Here is an 18,959-nt window from a genome sequence, read left to right as displayed (position 1 = left end):
AGGTGGTGAATAACCCTGACCTTAACCCTCACATACAGGTGATGAATAACCCTGACCTTAACCCTCACATACAGGTGGTGAATAACCCTGACCTTAACCCTCACATACAGGTGGTGAATAACCCTGACCTTAACCCTCACATACAGGTGGTGAATAACCCTGACCTTAACCCTCTCATACAGGTGGTGAATAACCCTGACCTTAACCCTCACATACAGGTGGTGAATAACCCTGACCTTAACCCTCTCATACAGGTGGTGAATAACCCTGACCTTAACCCTCACATACAGGTGGTGAATAACCCTGACCTTAACCCTCTCATACAGGTGGTGAATAACCCTGACCTTAACCCTCACATACAGGTGGTGAATAACCCTGACCTTAACCCTCACATACAGGTGGTGAATAACCCTGACCTTAACCCTCACATACAGGTGGTGAATAACCCTGACCTTAACCCTCACTAACAGGTGGTGAATAACCCTGACCTTAACCCTCTCATACAGGTGGTGAATAACCCTGACCTTAACCCTCACATACAGGTGGTGAATAACCCTGACCTTAACCCTCACATACAGGTGGTGAATAACCCTGACCTTAACCCTCACATACAGGTGGTGAATAACCCTGACCTTAACCCTCACTAACAGGTGGTGAATAACCCTTACCTTAACCCTCACATACAGGTGGTGAATAACCCTGACCTTAACCCTCACATACAGGTGGTGAATAACCCTGACCTTAACCCTCACATACAGGTGATGAATAACCCTGACCTTAACCCTCACATACAGGTGGTGAATAACCCTGACCTTAACCCTCACATACAGGTGGTGAATAACCCTGACCTTAACCCTCACATACATGTGATGAATAACCCTGACCTTAACCCTCACATACAGGTGGTGAATAACCCTGACCTTAACCCTCACATACAGGTGATGAATAACCCTGACCTTAACCCTCACATACAGGTGGTGAATAACCCTGACCTTAACCCTCACATACAGGTGGTGAATAACCCTGACCTTAACCCTCACATACAGGTGGTGAATAACCCTGACCTTAACCCTCACATACAGGTGGTGAATAACCCTGACCTTAACCCTCACATACAGGTGGTGAATAACCCTGACCTTAACCCTCACATACAGGTGGTGAATAACCCTGACCTTAACCCTCACATACAGGTGGTGAATAACCCTGACCTTAACCCTCACATACAGGTGGTGAATAACCCTGACCTTAACCCTCACATACAGGTGGTGAATAACCCTGACCTTAACCCTCACATACAGGTGGTGAATAACCCTGACCCTAACCCTCACATACAGGTGGTGAATAACCCTGACCTTAACCCTCACATACAGGTGGTGGTTGTGTTAAGGAGACATATCTGGTGCTGCTAACTGCCAAGTCTCTGCTAGGACCAGTGGTTCTCAGTCTCTACCTGAGAGACCACAATTATTTAAAAAGTCGATTTTTTGAGTCTTACACACTTTTATAGATTTCCTTCCCCTCAAAACAGCTACACGAACTCTGTGTATGTTCTTTAATTTCCTGTTCTGGGTTTGTGTGATTCATTTCCTGTTCTGGGTTTGTGTGATTCATTTCCTGTTCTGGGTTTGTGTGATTCATTTCCTGTTCTGGGTTTGTGTGATTCATTTCCTGTTCTGGGTTTGTGTGATTCATTTCCTGTTCTGGGTTTGTGTGATTATTTTCCTGTTCTGGGTTTGTGTGATTCATTTCCTGTTCTGGGTTTGTGTGATTCATTTCCTGTTCTGGGTTTGTGTGATTCATTTCCTGTTCTGGGTTTGTGTGATTCATTTCCTGTTCTGGGTTTGTGTGATTCATTTCCTGTTCTGGGTTTGTGTGATTCATTTCCTGTTCTGGGTTTGTGTGATTCATTTCCTGTTCTGGGTTTGTGTGATTAATTTCCTGTTCTGGGTTTGTGTGATTAATTTCCTGTTCTGGGTTTGTGTGATTAATTTCCTGTTCTGGGTTTGTGTGATTAATTTCCTGTTCTGGGTTTGTGTGATTAATTTCCTGTTCTGTGTTTGTGTGATTATTTTCCTGTTCTGGGTTTGTGTGATTAATTTCCTGTTCTGGGTTTGTGTGATTAATTTCCTGTTCTGGGTTTGTGTGATTAATTTTCTGTTCTGGGTTTGTGTGATTATTTTCCTGTTCTGGGTTTGTGTGATTCATTTCCTGTTCTGGGTTTGTGTGAGGTAACCTTGGAACTTGTGCTTACTTTGTTTCCACGGTGACAGAAAGTGGAGGAGGTGTGTGCAATGCTTCTGGAGGAACCTTTTACAGGCTGTCATGAGTTTGTCAGTCCTCTGTCTTACATGGCTAGCTGCTCCAACGACCTCTGTCTGTAAGTAATAACTAGTCTCCAACGACCTCTGTCTTACATGGCTAGCTGCTCCAACGACCTCTGTCTGTAAGTAATAACTAGTCTCCAACGACCTCTGTCTTACATGGCTAGCTGCTCCAACGACCTCTGTCTGTAAGTAATAACTAGTCTATAACGACCTCTGTCTGTTAGTAATAACTAGTCTATAACGACCTCTGTCTGTAAGTAATAACTAGTCTCCAACGACCTCTGTCTGTTAGTAATAACTAGTCTCCAACGACCTCTGTCTGTTAGTAATAACTAGTCTACAACGACCTCTGTCTGTCAGTAATAACTAGTCTCCAACGACCTCTGTCTGTCAGTAATAACTAGTCTACAACGACCTCTGTCTGTTACTAATAACTAGTCTACAACGACCTCTGTCTGTCAGTAATAACTAGTCTACAACGACCTCTGTCTGTTAGTAATAACTAGTCTACAACGACCTCTGTCTGTCAGTAATAACTAGTCTACAACGACCTCTGTCTGTCAGTAATAACTAGTCTACAAATACTACAACTAGGAACAGTTTTTTAATCCCTTTTGTTCGTGATGAAAACAGTCAAATGGATACTTCTACATCCCTTCCACTTAAACACTTGTAAGTGCTTTGTACGTGTTCTGAACGTCAGTGTAACGTCCTGTGTTTCTGCCGACCTTTCTTTGGCTTCTGTTCAGTGAAAGAGTTGTATTCTGTTTCATCTTGCCCTGAATGAAGGTCGGGTCCCAACGGTGATGTGGTATGCCAGGTGTTCACGGAGTATGCCCGGGCCTGTGCCCACGCCGACCACCCACTGAAGGACTGGAGGACTCACATACCACAGTGTGGTAGGTACCCTTCATGCCGTTATTTAACCATACCCGCATGCAGGATCCACTGTAGCTTGTTTTAGTGTAGATAATTAAGTGTTGTTTCAGTTGGCTTGTTGCCCCCCCCCCAATAAATATTATTCCTTCAAGTCACACATGGTATGTAATTACACGAAACAAACCCCAAGACAAATTTAATGTCAAACATGTGTAATATTACTTCCTGTCTCGTGATGTCACTTCATGTCCCGCGATGTCACTTCCTGTATTGTGATGTTCCATCCTGTCTCACGGTGTCACTTCCTGTGTTCCTCAGCGATGCCGTGTCCTCCAGGTCTGCAGTATAAGGAGTGCATCACCTGCTGCCCTGTGTCCTGTAACGTGGACAGAATGTGTATCGACAACAAGCTGCAGTGTCTAGACGGATGCTACTGCCCCGATGGTGAGACTTATTGTTGATGATTACTGTGTCTAGACGGATGCTACCGCTCCGATGGTGAGACTTATTGTTGATGATTACTGTGTCTAGACGGATGCTACCGCTCCGATGGTGAGACTTATTGTTGTTGATTACTGTGTCTAGACGGATGCTACCGCTCCGATGGTGAGACTTATTGTTGATGATTACTGTGTCTAGACGGATGCTACCGCTCCGATGGTGGGACTTATTGTTGTTGATTACTGTGTCTAGACGGATCCTACTGCACCGATGGTGAGACTTATTGTTGTTGATTACTGTGTCTAGACGGATGCTACTGGCCCGATGGTGAGACTTATTGTAGTTGATTACAGTGTCTAGACGGATGCTACCGCCCCGATGGTGAGACTTATTGTAGTTGATTACAGTGTCTAGACGGATGCTACCGCTCCGATGGTGAGACTTATTGTTGTTGATTACTGTGTCTAGACGGATGCTACTGCCTCGATGGTGAGACTTATTGTTGTTGATTACTGTGTCTAGACGGATGCTACTGCCTCGATGGTGGGACTTATTGTTGTTGATTACTGTGTCTAGACGGATGCTACTGCCTCGATGGTGAGACTTATTGTTGTTGATTACTGTGTCTAGACGGATGCTACCGCTCCGATGGTGAGACTTATTGTAGTTGATTACAGTGTCTAGACGGATGCTACTGCCCCGATGGTGAGACTTATTGTAGTTGATTACAGTGTCTAGACGGATGCTACTGCTCCGATGGTGAGACTTATTGTTGTTGATTACTGTGTCTAGACGGATGCTATCGCTCCGATGGTGAGACTTATTGTTGTTGATTACAGTGTCTAGACGGATGCTACTGCTCCGATGGTGAGACTTATTGTTGTTGATTACTGTGTCTAGACGGATGCTACCGCTCCGATGGTGAGACTTATTGTTGTTGATTACAGTGTCTAGACGGATGCTACTGCTCCGATGGTGAGACTTATTGTTGTTGATTACTGTGTCTAGACGGATGCTACCGCTCCGATGGTGAGACTTATTGTTGTTGATTACAGTGTCTAGACGGATGCTACTGCCCTGATGGTGAGACTTATTGTTGTTGATTACTGTGTCTAGACGGATGCTACTGCCACGATGGTGAGACTTATTGTAGTTGATTACAGTGTCTAGACGGATGCTACTGCTCCGATGGTGAGACTTATTGTTGTTGATTACTGTGTCTAGACGGATGCTACCGCTCCGATGGTGGGACTTATTGTTGTTGATTACAGTGTCTAGACGGATGCTACTGCTCCGATGGTGAGACTTATTGTTGTTGATTACTGTGTCTAGACGGATGCTACCGCTCCGATGGTGAGACTTATTGTTGTTGATTACTGTGTCTAGACGGATGCTACCGCTCCGATGGTGAGACTTATTGTTGTTGATTACAGTGTCTAGACGGATGCTACTGCCACGATGGTGAGACTTATTGTTGTTGATTACAGTGTCTAGACGGATGCTACCGCTCCGATGGTGAGACTTATTGTTGTTGATTACTGTTACTGTATTTTACTTAGTAATACTTTACATTAAAGGTACGGCGACATGAAGGAGGCCTGTGAGCCCAACGCGTTGGTGCGTTTTTATTTTTGAATATGGAATAGAGGCTTAAATAATATAATAAATAATAATAAAATAATAAAATAATAATAATAAAATAAAGGCTTTTTAACTTTTCCACAAGAGAGACTCCTTTTGTTTGTTTTTGAAGTATGATGCTTTTACACGGCCGAAACTTTGTTTGTTTGTTATTCCCCGTTCTCCCATGAGCACCTCTCTTTGTCTTCATATGTGATTCCAAAGCAGCGCTCCCTCTTTATTTTGCATTTTGAATACTTTATAAAATAATACTTTATAAAATAATACTTTATAACATAATACTTTATAAAATAATTAATACTTTATAAAATAATACTTTATAAAATAATACTTTATAAAATAATACTTTATAACATAATACTTTATAAAATAATACTTTATAAAATACTACTTTATAACATAATACTTTATAAAATAATACTTTACAACATAATACTGTATAAAATAATACTTTATAAAATAATACTTTATAAAATAATACTTTATAAAATAATACTTTATAACATAATACTTTATAACATAATACTTTATAAAATAATACTTTATAAAATAATACTTTATAACATAATACTTTATAACATAATACTTTATAAAATAATACTTTATAAAATAATACTTTATAAAATAATACTTTATGAAATAATACTTTATAAAATACTACTTTATAAAATAATACTTTATAACCTAATACTTTATAACATAATACTTTATAAAGGGTCTGGAAAGAGTTTATGGGTAGTTTCTATACTGTTAGTAATTTGTTTGTGGGTAGTTTCTATACTGTTAGTAATTTGTTTATGGGTAGTTTCTATACTGTTAGTAATTTGTTTGTGGGTAGTTTCTATACTGTTAGTAATTTGTTTATGGGTAGTTTCTATACCGTTAGTAATTTGTTTATGGGTAGTTTCTATACTGTTAGTAATTTGTTTGTGGATAGTTTCTGAATCATTAACAAACAGTTATAACTAATTGGTTAATTTCAATTAACGAGTTAAAACGTTAATTCTAACGGTGTAAAAATCTACTTATTAACCCTTTACAAACCATCTGTCTTCCACACTCTCCCCATATCCTGTCTCCCTGAATTAGACATATTAGAGAGCCATATTCCAACCCATCTCTCAATGTCTAGACCAACTGAATTCTCTGTCTGTCTCCTATTCCTCTCTCTGTCTGAATGTCTCTCTCCCAGACCTGATCTATGAGGAGGGAAGTTGCGTGAAGGCCTCAGACTGTCCCTGTGAATACCACGGCATGGTCTACCCCTCCGGACAGACCGTTCAGGAGGAGTGTAACAACTGGTAGGACATCTCTCTATCATCTCATCTCTCTATCATCTCTCTATCATCTCATCTCTCTATGATCTCATCTCTCTATCATCTCTCTATCATCTCATCTCTCTATCATCTCTCTATCATCTCATCTCTCTATCATCTCATCTCTCTATCATCTCATCTCTCTATCATCTCATCTCTCTATCATCTCATCTCTCTATCATCTCTCTATCATCTCATCTCTCTATCATCTCATCTCTCTATCATCTCATCTCTCTATCATCTCATCTCTCTATCATCTCATCTCTCTATCATCTCTCTATCATCTCATCTCTCTATGATCTCATCTCTCTATCATCTCTCTATCATCTCATCTCTCTATCATCTCTCTATCATCTCATCTCTCTATCATCTCATCTCTCTATCATCTCATCTCTCTATCATCTCATCTCTCTATCATCTCATCTCTCTATCATCTCTCTATGATCTCATCTCTCTATCTATCATCTCTCTATCATCTCATCTCTCTATCATCTCATCTCTCTATGATCTCATCTCTCTATCATCTCATCTCTCTATGATCTCATCTCTCTATCATCTATCTGCTCTCTATGATCTCATCTCTCTATCATCTCTCTATCATCTATCATCTCTCTATCATCTATCTGCTCTCTATGATCTCATCTCTCTATCATCTCTCTATCATCTCTTATGGTCCTCTCATATCACCTTCTCCAGCTGTAAGTGGATGTAATGTTTTGATGTTTGGTGGTTGGATTGATGGTATAACCCAACCATGACATCAGAATCAGAACTCTTTCAACAGTATACTTCATGTAACTACTGTCTTCAGTATGGAACATGATGTCAACTGTATATGGATTCTCATCAACCCTGTACAACTATGGAACCATTCATATTTAGGCTCCTACATCAAAATATTCTCCCCCCAAAAAAACATCTTCTGTCTTCTTCATTTCCTTTAAATCCCAGCCATCTCAGATCCAACCAGGATTAAGTCATGTGACTATGATGACTGACATTTATTTCCTAGAGGTCTTTGGTGATTAGGACAGTCTTTCATGTACCCAGGGTACACCTGTGACCACGTCTCCCGTTTCTCTCTCTCTCTCTCTTTCAGCACGTGTGTGGGGGGCGTGTGGAACTGCACAGAGTACAGCTGCCCAGGTTCACGTCTTTACTTTGTACTATAGACTAAACTCATTTCCCCTTGGTGATTCACCAGGTACCATCTCGTCTCGTCTCTAGACATCATGCAGGTAGTATATTAGAGAGGCGCTAGGCTGCTAAGGCTGTTTTGTATTTAGATAAATACAGTTTCTACTTTGAATGCAGACTGCAGTGTTCGTCACTTGATGAGGGTGTGCTTTCTCCTCTTCTTTCTGTCTCTCTGTCTCTCTCTCTCTCTCTCTCTCTCTCTCTCTCCCTCTCTCTCCTCTCTCTCTCTGTCTCTCTCTTCCCTCTCTCTCTCTCTGTGTCTCTCTCTCTCTCTCTCTCTCAGGAGAGTGCTCTGTGACTGGAGACATGTACTTCCACTCGTTTGATGGCAGGATGTTCACCTTCCCAGCTTCCTGTCAGTATGTCCTGGCTAAGAGTCGTAACTCAGGGAAGTTCACTGTCACCATTCAGAACGCCCCGTGTGGACCCGTAAGTTTAATATGGATACCTTTCAACCCTTTAATATGTTGTTAAACCCATAGAGAACACTGATACACACCATTATAGTCTCTACAAGTGGTAGAAAATAGTAGGACATTTTTCGCAATGAAGCCTCAATAAAAAGTATTTTTCAAATTGATTGGAAATTATTACATTGGACATCAAAGCAATATACTTAAAAGACATCAGTTGATGTGATGTCATCCCTGTCACAGCTCACTTTCAAACACCTGCGCTATTTGTTTCTCTGCCGTGTGATCACACGAAAACAAAGCCGACCAATCAGGTTTGATCGTATATTAGAGAAACATTTTGCTCCTCTTAAAGTTCACATCATTATGTCGGAAAAGGGTCTCTCCCTCTCCCTCTCACTCTCCCTCTCTCTCTCTCTCTCTCTCTGTCTCCCTCTCCCTCTCCCCCTCTCTTATCTCTCTCCCCCCCCCCCTCTCTCTCTCTCTCTCTCTCTCTCTCTCTCTCTCTCTCTCTCTCTCTCCCTCTCTCTCTCTCTCTCTCCCTCTCTCTCCCTCTCCCTTCCCCCCCCCCCTCTCTCTCTGATGGCATTTTGCTACTGAAACCTGATGTCTGTGAGGAGTAGGCAGATGAAAGGGCCTGGGAGCTGTGTTTGTGTCGTGATCAAACCATCTAATATGTCTGACAGACACAACATGAAACGCTACAAAACACTGACAGCTTCTCTTCCTCAAAGCCTCCAATTTCCCAGCAACCATCAGCCGCTGACATCCTCAACTCAACACTCAACGCAGCAGCAAGCAGGCCCCTGGATACCATGTCAAACACAGGCATTCTAGAGGGCCGACAGGGCTGTGGATGGCTTTATAGGGGAGATGAAGGAAGGTGGTGGAGAGAGAGAGAAAAAATAAATAAAAATAAAATATATATATATAGAGAGAGAGCGAGAGAGAGAAAATATATATAGAGAGAAAGTGAGAGAGAGATAGAGAGAGAGAGGAAGAGAGAGAAAGAGAGAGAGAGGCCAGGCTGTGTGAACACGGGAGGTGGTGGAGAGAGAGAGAGAGAAAAAGAGAGAGAGTTTGCGAGAGCGGGAGAGAGAGAGAGAGGAGGAGGAGGAGAGAGAAGAAGAGAGAGAGACCAGGCTGTGTGAAAGCGGCAGGTGAAATGGTCTGTCGGCTGCTCAGCTGTGGGCTCTGCCGCTAATGAAAGACTCGATTCATACAGAGAGGATCACTTACTGTCACAGCCCCTGGACCGGGCGGTGAGCGATCTTAAGAAACGCTTGAGTCCGGCAGAAAGACTCCCAAACCAAACCCGTCTCAAACAAATATATTACAGCGCATGTATCATTGACAAGTGATATAAGCTCTAACTATTTAGCTTTCAGAGACAACAGGGGGGGGGGGTTCTTTAGAAAATGATATAAGCTCTAACTATTTATCTTTCAGAGACAATAGGGGGGGTGTCTTTAGAAAATGATATAAGCTCTAACTATTTATCTTTCAGAGACAATAGGGGGGGGGGGTGTCTTTAGAAAATGATATAAGCTCTAACTATTTATCTTTCAGAGACAATAGGGGGGGGGGGTGTCTTTAGAAAATGATATAAGCTCTAACTATTTATCTTTCAGAGACAATAGGGGGGGGGGGTGTCTTTAGAAAATGATATAAGCTCTAACTATTTATCTTTCAGAGACAATAGGGGGGGGGGTGTCTTTAGAAAATGATATAAGCTCTAACTATTTATCTTTCAGAGACAATAGGGGGGGGGGTGTCTTTAGAAAATGATATAAGCTCTAACTATTTATCTTTCAGAGACAATAGGGGGGGGGTGTCTTTAGAAAATGATATAAGCTCTAACTATTTATCTTTCAGAGACAATAGGGTGGAGGTTCTTTAGAAAATGAACATTACGTTTTTTGTACCATTTGCCCCCTTCCCCCCGATTTATCCCCTCATCTCATCCCACTGTATCTGAATTACTGCTATTAGGTTACACTCTTTATCTGGCCATCTTGTCTCAATTGCAGAATTTGGACGGGGCTTGTATCCAATCAGTCAGCCTGGTCATAGACGAAGACCCACGGACTGAGATCACACTGACCCACCTAGGAGAGGTCTTCATGGCAGGACAGTACCGCATCTCTCTGCCCTATTCAGATGGTAGGTAACTCACAATCACATACTATTGAACGGGTATTATTCCTGTGGCACAACTATCCGGTTATCAGGTGGAGAAAAATTGGATACTGAGGTTAGAAAATACATTTCAGCACATTGGTGATCTTGATGCTCCATGCTTGATGTTCATCTCTCTCTCTCTCTCTCTCTCTCTCTCTCTCTCTCTCTCTCTCTCTCTCTCTCTCTCTCTCTCTCTCTCTCTCTCTCTCTCTCTCTCTCTCTCTCTCTCTCTCTCTCTCTCTCTCTCTCTCTCTCTCTCTCTCTCTCTCTCTCTTTCTCTCTCTCTCTCTCTCTCTCTCTCTCTCTTTCTTTCTCTCTCTCTCTCTCTCTCTCTCTCTCTCTCTCTCTCTCTCTCTCTCTCTCTCTCTCTCTATCTCTCTCTCTCTCTCTCTCTCTCTCTCTTTCTCTCTCTCTCTCTCTCTCTCTCTCTCTCTCTCTCTCTCTCTTAATCAATTCAATTCAATTGACTTTATTGACATGGCAAGTTCATTATTACTTACATTGTCAAAGTATACATATCGAAAAATCAAAATCAAATATATATATGTATATATATACAAAATATATATATATTTATATATAAATAAATGGTGGGACGAACAGCAATACTAATAGTAGTAGTGGACATGGGATTACCATTAATAACAGCTACAACAACAATATTAATCAGAACAACAATACATTAAAGCAACAGTAGTAGACCAGTGTCAACATGACTGAGAAGAAATATGACCTGGTATGAAAGACAAAACAAAACTAAGCTAAATGGGAAATATTATCAACATTACTTTGCATTTTTCACTGGCTGTCCCTCAGGTTGTGGCAGGAGGACACATATTTGGCTTTTCACCCAATAAATATTTGATTTTTTCTTCATCTTTTATAGATTCAAATTCTTTGTATTGAATTATAATTTTGGGAAAGAAATATGCTTTTAGGTCTGAGTATTTGTCACAGTGTAGTAGGAAATGCACCTCTGTCTCTACCTCTCCCCTGGAGCAGAGTGAGCACAGCCTGTCCTCTCTGGGCAGCCAGGTTTGTCTGTGACGACCGGTCTCTATAGCCAGACTGTGCTCACTGAGTCTGTACCTAGTCAATGTTTTCCTCAGTTTTCTATCAGTCACAGTGGTCAGATAGTCTGCCACCATGTACTGTCTGTTTAGAGCCAAATAGCATTGAAGTTTACTTAGATTTTTTGTGGTGTCTTTCCAATAGGTGATATATTTTTATTTTTGTTTTGTGATGATTTGGTTGGGCCAGATTTTCTGAGGGCTGTCCCGAGGCTCTATGGGGTTGGTTTGGGTTGGTGAACTGAGCCTCAGAACCAGCTGGCTGAGGGGACTCTTCTCTAGTTTCATCTCTTGACATTGTAGAGCTGTGTGATGGAATGTTTTAGGGTCACTTGTTTTTAGATGGTTGGAAAATTTGATGGCTCTTTTTTCTATTCGAATGAGGATTGGCCCAATTCTGCCCTACATGCGTTATTTGGAGTTTTTCTTTGTACTTGCAATACAGTCTTGCAAAACTCTGCATGCAATATTTCAGTTGGATGTTTGTCCCATTTAGTAAATTCATTATTAGAGAATGGACCCCATACTTCACTGCCATATAGAGCAATTGGTTCTATAACTGATTGAAAAATGTTGAGCCAAATTCTAATTGGAATTTCAATTTTGAAGTTCCTTTTAATGGCATAGAATGCTCTTCTTGCTTTGTCTCTCAGCTCATTCACAGCCATGTGAAAGCTACCTGTGTTGCTGATATTTAGTCCTAGATATGTGTAGTTTTTGGTGTGTTCTAATAGAACTGTGTCCAAATAGAATTTATATTTGTCATCCTTATTTCCAGACCTTTTTTGGAATATCATTATAGTTGTTTTTTTTAGGTTAACGGTCAGAGCCCAGGTCTGACAGAACCTGTGTAGATGATCTAGGTGCTGCTGTAACCCCTCTTTAGTGGGAGACAGCAGCACCAGGTCATCTGTGTACAGCAGACACTTGATTTCAGTGTTGTGTAGGGTGATACCAGGTGCTGCCGATTCTTCTAATGTTTTTGCCAATTCATTAATGTAGATGTTAAATAATGTTGGACTTATTGGGCAGCCCTGTTTCACTCCCCGCCCCTGAGAGAAGAAGTCTGTTTGCTTGTTGCCATTTTTAACCGCACATTTGTTTTTAGTGTACATTGATTTAATAAAATCATATGTTTTCCCTCCAATACCACTTTCTATTAGTTTATAAAAAAGACCTTCGTGCCAAATTGAATCAAATGCTTTCTTGAAATCTACAAAACACGAGTAGATTTTGCCTTTGTTTTGGTTAACTTGTTAATCAATTAGAGTGTGGAGGGTGTAAATGTGGTCTGTTGTACGATAATTTTTTAGAAATCCAATCTGGCTTCTGCTCAGGACGTTGTGTTCGTCAAGGAAATGATGTAGTCTGCTATTTATAATAATGCAGAGAATTTTCCCCAAGTTGCTGTTAACGCAAATTCCTCTGTAATTATTTGGGTCAAATTTGTCTCCATTTTTATAGATTGGTGTGATCAATCCCTGGTTCCAAATATCGGGGAAAATACCTGCAGTGAGGATAATGTTGAAGAGTTTGAGTATAGCCAATTTGAATTTGTGGTCTGTATATTTGATCATTTCATTTAAAATACCATCAGCACCACAGGCCTTTTTGGGTTGGAGATTGCATAGTTTTTCCAATAATTCTTCTTCTGTAATTGGGGTATCCACAGGATTCTGATAGTCTTTGACTGCTAATTCAAGGATTTGTAATTTTTCTCTCTCTCTCTTTCTGTTTCTCTCTAACTCTGCACGCTATGAGTGTTTGGTGCATGCTGGGAATTGTATGATCGATGGAGTGCGTGTGTTGTGTAGAGTTAGATATTCAGAACTTTCTTTCGGTTTTCTCTTTCTTGGTGGCATTCTTTGTTTTCTTCTGTGCATGAATAAGATTATTATACTTTTTTTTGTGTGGTAGAATTAAGTATTTTGTTTTTTTCGTATCGAAATTACCCTGATTTTGGCGGGGATGGCAGCCCGAATGGTGATGCCGTCCCTGTCACTTCGGCACGGCTTTAGGTGTGTTACTGAAGCTGCTGTCACGGTGGAGGAGTTTCTGGTCGCCGTAGGAGAGAAGGTAGGATATGAGAATGTTGCTTATGCGTCACGGATGAATAAAGCGGTGGTGGTCTTTCTTAAAGAAGAGCGCCTTGTTGATCGTATGGTTGAGCACCGCGTACTTCTTAAAGGAATGTTTATTCAAGTTACGCTGCTTTTTTTCTCATTCAACAAGGGTAACGATTTCTAATGTACCGCCGTTTATTCCCAATGAGCTATTTCCCAGCGTGTTATTGCGGTTTGGGAACTTTGCAAGTTCAATTAAGGTTGTCCCGTTGGGTTGCAAACACGCGGCGTTGAAACAGGTTATGTCGTTTCGGCGACAGGTGTTTATGTTTTTGGACTCACCGGAGCAGACTTTAGAGATATCGTTTAAAGTCAAGTATGACAATAGACTGTATATGGCTTATGCTAGTACGGGTAGTCAACGGTGTTTTGAGTGTGGGGATGTTGGCCATAAGCGACATGCTTGCCCGAAAAGGGAGAAGGCAGAGGGAGGGGCGCAGGTGGTCCTCGTAACGCCTGGGCCCACTGATGTAGGGAGAGGTGGGCCGACAGTGGTTGAGCAGCCACAAGCACCTGTTGCTGAGGAACAAGTTATCCGTGTTGAGGGCACGGGTTTGCAACTTGTATTAGAGGGAAATGTTATGCAGCAGGAATAATATTGTTGTAGAAGGTAAGGACGGCTCTGAAGAGCCAGTTCCTCAGACTGGTGAGGAGGTGCCCAGTAAGAGTACTGGGGCACAGGAGGGGGTTCATATGGAGTTAATCTCCCAGGTAGTGGAGGAGATGCCCACTACGAGAAATGGAATACAGGAGGGGGTTCATGTGGAGCTAGGCTCCCAGGTAGTGGAGGAGATGCCCACTACGAGTAATGGAGTACAGGAGGGGGTTCATGTGGAGCTAGGCTCCCAGGTAGTGGAGGAGATGCCCACCACGAGTAATGGGGTACAGGAGGGGGTTCATGTGGAGCTAGGCTCCCAGGTAGTGGAGGAGATGCCCACTACGAGTAATGGAGTACAGGAGGGGGTTCATGTGGAGCTAGGCTCCCAGGTAGTGGAGGAGATGCCCACTACGAGTAATGGAGTACAGGAGGGGGTTCATGTGGAGCTAATCTCCCAGGTAGTGGAGGAGATGCCCACTACGAGTAATGGAGTACAGGAGGGGGTTCATGTGGAGCTAGGCTCCCAGGTAGTGGAGGAGATGCCCACTACGAGTAATGGAGTACAGGAGGGGGTTCATGTGGAGCTAGGCTCCCAGGTAGTGGAGGAGATGCCCACTACGAGTAATGGAGTACAGGAGGGGGTTCATGTGGAGCTAGGCTCCCAGGTAGTGGAGGAGATGCCCACTACGAGTAATGGAGTACAGGAGGGGGTTCATGTGGAGCTAATCTCCCAGGTAGTGGAGGAGATGCCCACTACGAGTAATGGAGTACAGGAGGAGGTTCATGTGGAGCTAGGCTCCCAGGTAGTGGAGGAGATGCCCACTACGAGTAATGGAGTACAGGAGGGGGTTCATGTGGAGCTAATCTCCCAGGTAGTGGAGGAGATGCCCACTACGAGTAATGGAGTACAGGAGGGGGTTCATGTGGAGCTAGGCTCCCAGGTAGTGGAGGAGATGCCCACTACGAGTAATGGGGTACAGGAGGGGGTTCATGTGGAGCTAGGCTCCCAGGTAGTGGAGGAGATGCCCACTACGAGTAATGGAGTACAGGAGGGGGTTCATGTGGAGCTAGGCTCCCAGGTAGTGGAGGACATGCCCACTACGAGTAATGGAGTACAGGAGGGGGTTCATGTGGAGCTAGGCTCCCAGGTAGTGGAGGAGATGCCCACTACGAGTAATGGAGTACAGGAGGGGGTTCATGTGGAGCTAATCTCCCAGGTAGTGGAGGAGATGCCCACTACGAGTAATGGAGTACAGGAGGGGGTTCATGTGGAGCTAGGCTCCCAGGTAGTGGAGGAGATGCCCACTACGAGTAATGGAGTACAGGAGGGGGTTCATGTGGAGCTAATCTCCCAGGTAGTGGAGGAGATGCCCACTACGAGTAATGGGGTTCAGGAGGGGTGGGGTTAGACCAGTTGAGTGAGAAGAAGCGGTTTCGCTTGAGGAAATGTGTTACTGCTGTTACAGCAGCAAAAGGTGGTGAGAAACGTGGTCAGGTTAATAAGATAAAAATTAAATAATGATGATGATCATGCTTCATAGGGTGTCTTTTTCTCTTTGGCTTCTCTGTGGTATCTTCTGCTTTTCCTTTCTCTTTTCTATATGGAGGTACTAAGGGTGGGCTCTCTCAATATTAATGGGGGAAGGGACAGGAATAAGAGGGCTTGGGTATTAGAAGTAATATAACAGAAAAGGCTTAATGTAGTTTTCCTACAGGTGACACATAGTGATGAGGACAATGAGGTTGACTGGGGTATGTGGTGGGAGGGGCAGCAGATACTCAGTCATGGTACTAATTTCAGTGCTGGGGTGGCCATCTTGTTTTCCTCAGGTTTAGGGGGGACTGTGGTATCTACAACAGAGATTGTCAAGGGACCGGTTTTATTGGTCAAGGTGGATGTTATATTTTTTATTTTTATGTTTATGCTCCTAATGAGGGTACAGAGCGTCTTGTTGTGTTTGATCAAATAAAAGAAACCTGAAGACAGTGTGACCAAGAGGGGTGTGTGGTTTTAGGGGGGGGGGGCTGGAACTGTACAGTGGATTTTACTGTTGATCGCACCGCTGAAGTACTTCACCTGCGGTCAGCCACTTGCCTGTCTGGTCTATTAACTGAGTTTGAGCTTTCTGATGTGTGGAGAGTCAGGAATGCAAAAGTTAGGCAGTACACATGGTTAAAGGTTAATGAAGGTGGTGTCAGTGCAGCAAGGTTAGACAGGTTGTATGTATCTGATCTCTACTGTAGTAGGGTTGAAAGGTTAGACAGGTTGTATGTATCTGATCACTACTGTAGTAGGGTTGGAAGGTTAGACAGGTTGTATGTATCTGATCACTACTGTAGTAGGGTTGGAAGGTTAGACAGGTTGTATGTATCTGATCACTACTGTAGTAGGGTTGGAAGGTTAGACAGGTTGTATGTATCTGATCACTACTGTAGTAGGGTTGGAAGGTTAGACAGGTTGTCTGTATCTGATCACTACTGTAGTAGGGTTGGAAGGTTAGACAGGTTGTATGTATCTGATCTCTACCTTAGTAGGGTTGGAAGGTTAGACAGGTTGTATGTATCTGATCACTACTGTAGTAGGGTTGGAAGGTTAGACAGGTTGTATGTATCTGATCACTACTGTAGTAGGGTTGGAAGGTTAGACAGGTTGTATGTATCTGATCACTACTGTAGTAGGGTTGGAAGGTTAGACAGGTTGTATGTATCTGATCACTACTGTAGTAGGGTTGGAAGGTTAGACAGGTTGTCTGTATCTGATCACTACTGTAGTAGGGTTGGAAGGTTAGACAGGTTGTATGTATCTGATCACTACTGTAGTAGGGTGGGAAGGTTAGACAGGTTGTATGTATCTGATCTCTACTGTAGTAGGGTTGGAAGGTTAGACAGGTTGTCTGTATCTGATCACTACTGTAGTAGGGTTGGAAGGTGAGACAGGTTGTCTGTATCTGATCTCTACTGTAGTAGGGTTGGAAGGTTAGACAGGTTGTATGTATCTGATCACTACTGTAGCAGGGTTGGAAGGTGTGACATCACTCCTGTGGGTTTCTCTGACCACCATATTGTTACTGTTGATATTCATGTGTCCACGTAGGTCATCACCTTACTGGTATTTTAATGTTAAATTGTTACATGATGTCATGTTTTGTGAAAGGTTTTTGTTGTTTTGGGAAAAATGGAGGGTTAAAAAAGGGAATTTTGAGTCCTTGAGACAATGGTGGGATGTTGGGAAGGCCCAAATACGATTATTTTGTCAACAGTATACTGCTCTGTCTCAAATTTAAGTTAAAAGAGACTATCAAGGCCCTTGAACAGGACATCAAATCAATTGAATTGAAGCTGCTCACTCAGAACGACCCTGGACTAGTCATGAACTTACAGGACAAGAGACATGAACTGAGGTCGTTTCTGCCTGAAAGAGTGAAAGGTGCCTTGATTAGGTCTCGTTTCGCTTCCCTCAAGGATATGGATGCTCCTAGTGCTTTAAAAAAAAAAAACTTTGGACAGTCGACATTACAACGTTAACAGATGGTCTGCCTTCGTCTCCCTAATGGGAAGGTGACCACGGATGACAGTGAAATGCGTCAACATGCCGTGGATTTCTACTCTGCCCTCTAGAAGGCGGAGGATTGTGATTCTCTGTGTACTGAGCAGTTGTTACACGGTCTTCCTCAATTGGGACCTGAGCAGAGAGTCGCATTGGACTCTGACATTACACTGCAAGAGCTATCCAAAGCAGTTATGCAGCTCTCAGCAGGCCGAGCCCCTGGCATTGATGGTTTAAAAAATTGGAGACCTGTTACTTTGCTGTGCGCAGAATACAAAATAGTTTCTAAATGTCTCTCAAACAGGTTGAAAGAGTATCTGGGATTGTTGGTCCACAAGGACCAGTCCTACTGTGTACCTGATCGCTCTATCGTTGACAACTTGTTTCTGATAACAGATGTTTTAGACATTTGTAAACTGTCTGATGTAAATGTGGGTTTACTTTCTTTGGATCAGGAGAAGGCTTTTGACCGCGTGGACCACCAGTACTTGTTTAAAACGATGAAAGCCTTTGGGTTTGGGGATGTTTTTTTGTCTTGGATGAATTTACTGTATGCTGGGGCCTGGTGTATGGTGAAGGTGGGGGGTGGTTTGAGTGGACAGGGATGGGGCAAAAGGGGCATCAGGCAGGGATGCCAAATTCGGGGCAGTTATATAGTCTGGCGATTGAACCAATGCTTTGTTTTTTAAGAGCGAAGCTTACTGGTTTCTCTGTGCCAGGTGTAATGAAGGGTCCCACGATAGCACTGTCTGCGTATGCAGATGACGTGACAGTTTTTATTACAGGGGGTGAGGATGTTAAGGTGCTCTCAAACACTTTAAAGGTGTATGAGGGGGGCCTCCTCAGCTAGAGTCAATTGGGGAAAGAGTGAAGCGCTGTGGGCAGGTCAGCTTCAGACGGGGTCCGCTCCACGGTTACCAGGGGGGCTTCAGACGGGGTCCGCTCCACGGTTACCAGGGGGGCTTCAGACGGGGTCCGCTCCACGGTTACCAGGGGGGCTTCAGACGGGGTCCGCTCCACGGTTACCAGGGGGGCTTCAGACGGGGTCCGCTCCACGGTTACCAGGGGGGCTTCAGACGGGGTCCGCTCCACGGTTACCAGGGGGGCTTCAGACGGGGCCCGCTCCACGGTTACCAGGGGGGCTTCAGACGGGGTCCGCTCCACGGTTACCAGGGGGGCTTCAGACGGGGTCCGCTCCACGGTTACCAGGGGGGCTTCAGACGGGGCCC

At 43.3% G+C, this 18,959-nt stretch overlaps 1 protein-coding gene across 1 annotated transcript in view; it reads left to right on the top strand.

Annotated features, from left to right (window-relative positions):
* otog (otogelin) overlaps positions 1 to 18,959 on the top strand; it is a 163,604-nt gene that overhangs the window by 33,096 nt on the left and 111,549 nt on the right. Inside the window, exons 10-16 of the mRNA XM_071400514.1 lie at positions 2,271 to 2,377; positions 3,114 to 3,223; positions 3,522 to 3,647; positions 6,478 to 6,586; positions 7,701 to 7,747; positions 8,082 to 8,227; positions 10,242 to 10,374. Coding sequence (XP_071256615.1) covers positions 2,271 to 2,377; positions 3,114 to 3,223; positions 3,522 to 3,647; positions 6,478 to 6,586; positions 7,701 to 7,747; positions 8,082 to 8,227; positions 10,242 to 10,374 — 778 coding nt within the window. The remainder of the gene's footprint in view (positions 1 to 2,270; positions 2,378 to 3,113; positions 3,224 to 3,521; positions 3,648 to 6,477; positions 6,587 to 7,700; positions 7,748 to 8,081; positions 8,228 to 10,241; positions 10,375 to 18,959) is intronic.

This window comes from Salvelinus alpinus, chromosome 5 (genome assembly GCF_045679555.1).
Source record: "Salvelinus alpinus chromosome 5, SLU_Salpinus.1, whole genome shotgun sequence".
NCBI classification, from domain to species: Eukaryota; Metazoa; Chordata; class Actinopteri; order Salmoniformes; family Salmonidae; genus Salvelinus; species Salvelinus alpinus.
The sequence above is the reverse complement of the archived record's forward strand: the minus strand, read 5'-3'. Positions and strand labels throughout refer to the sequence as shown.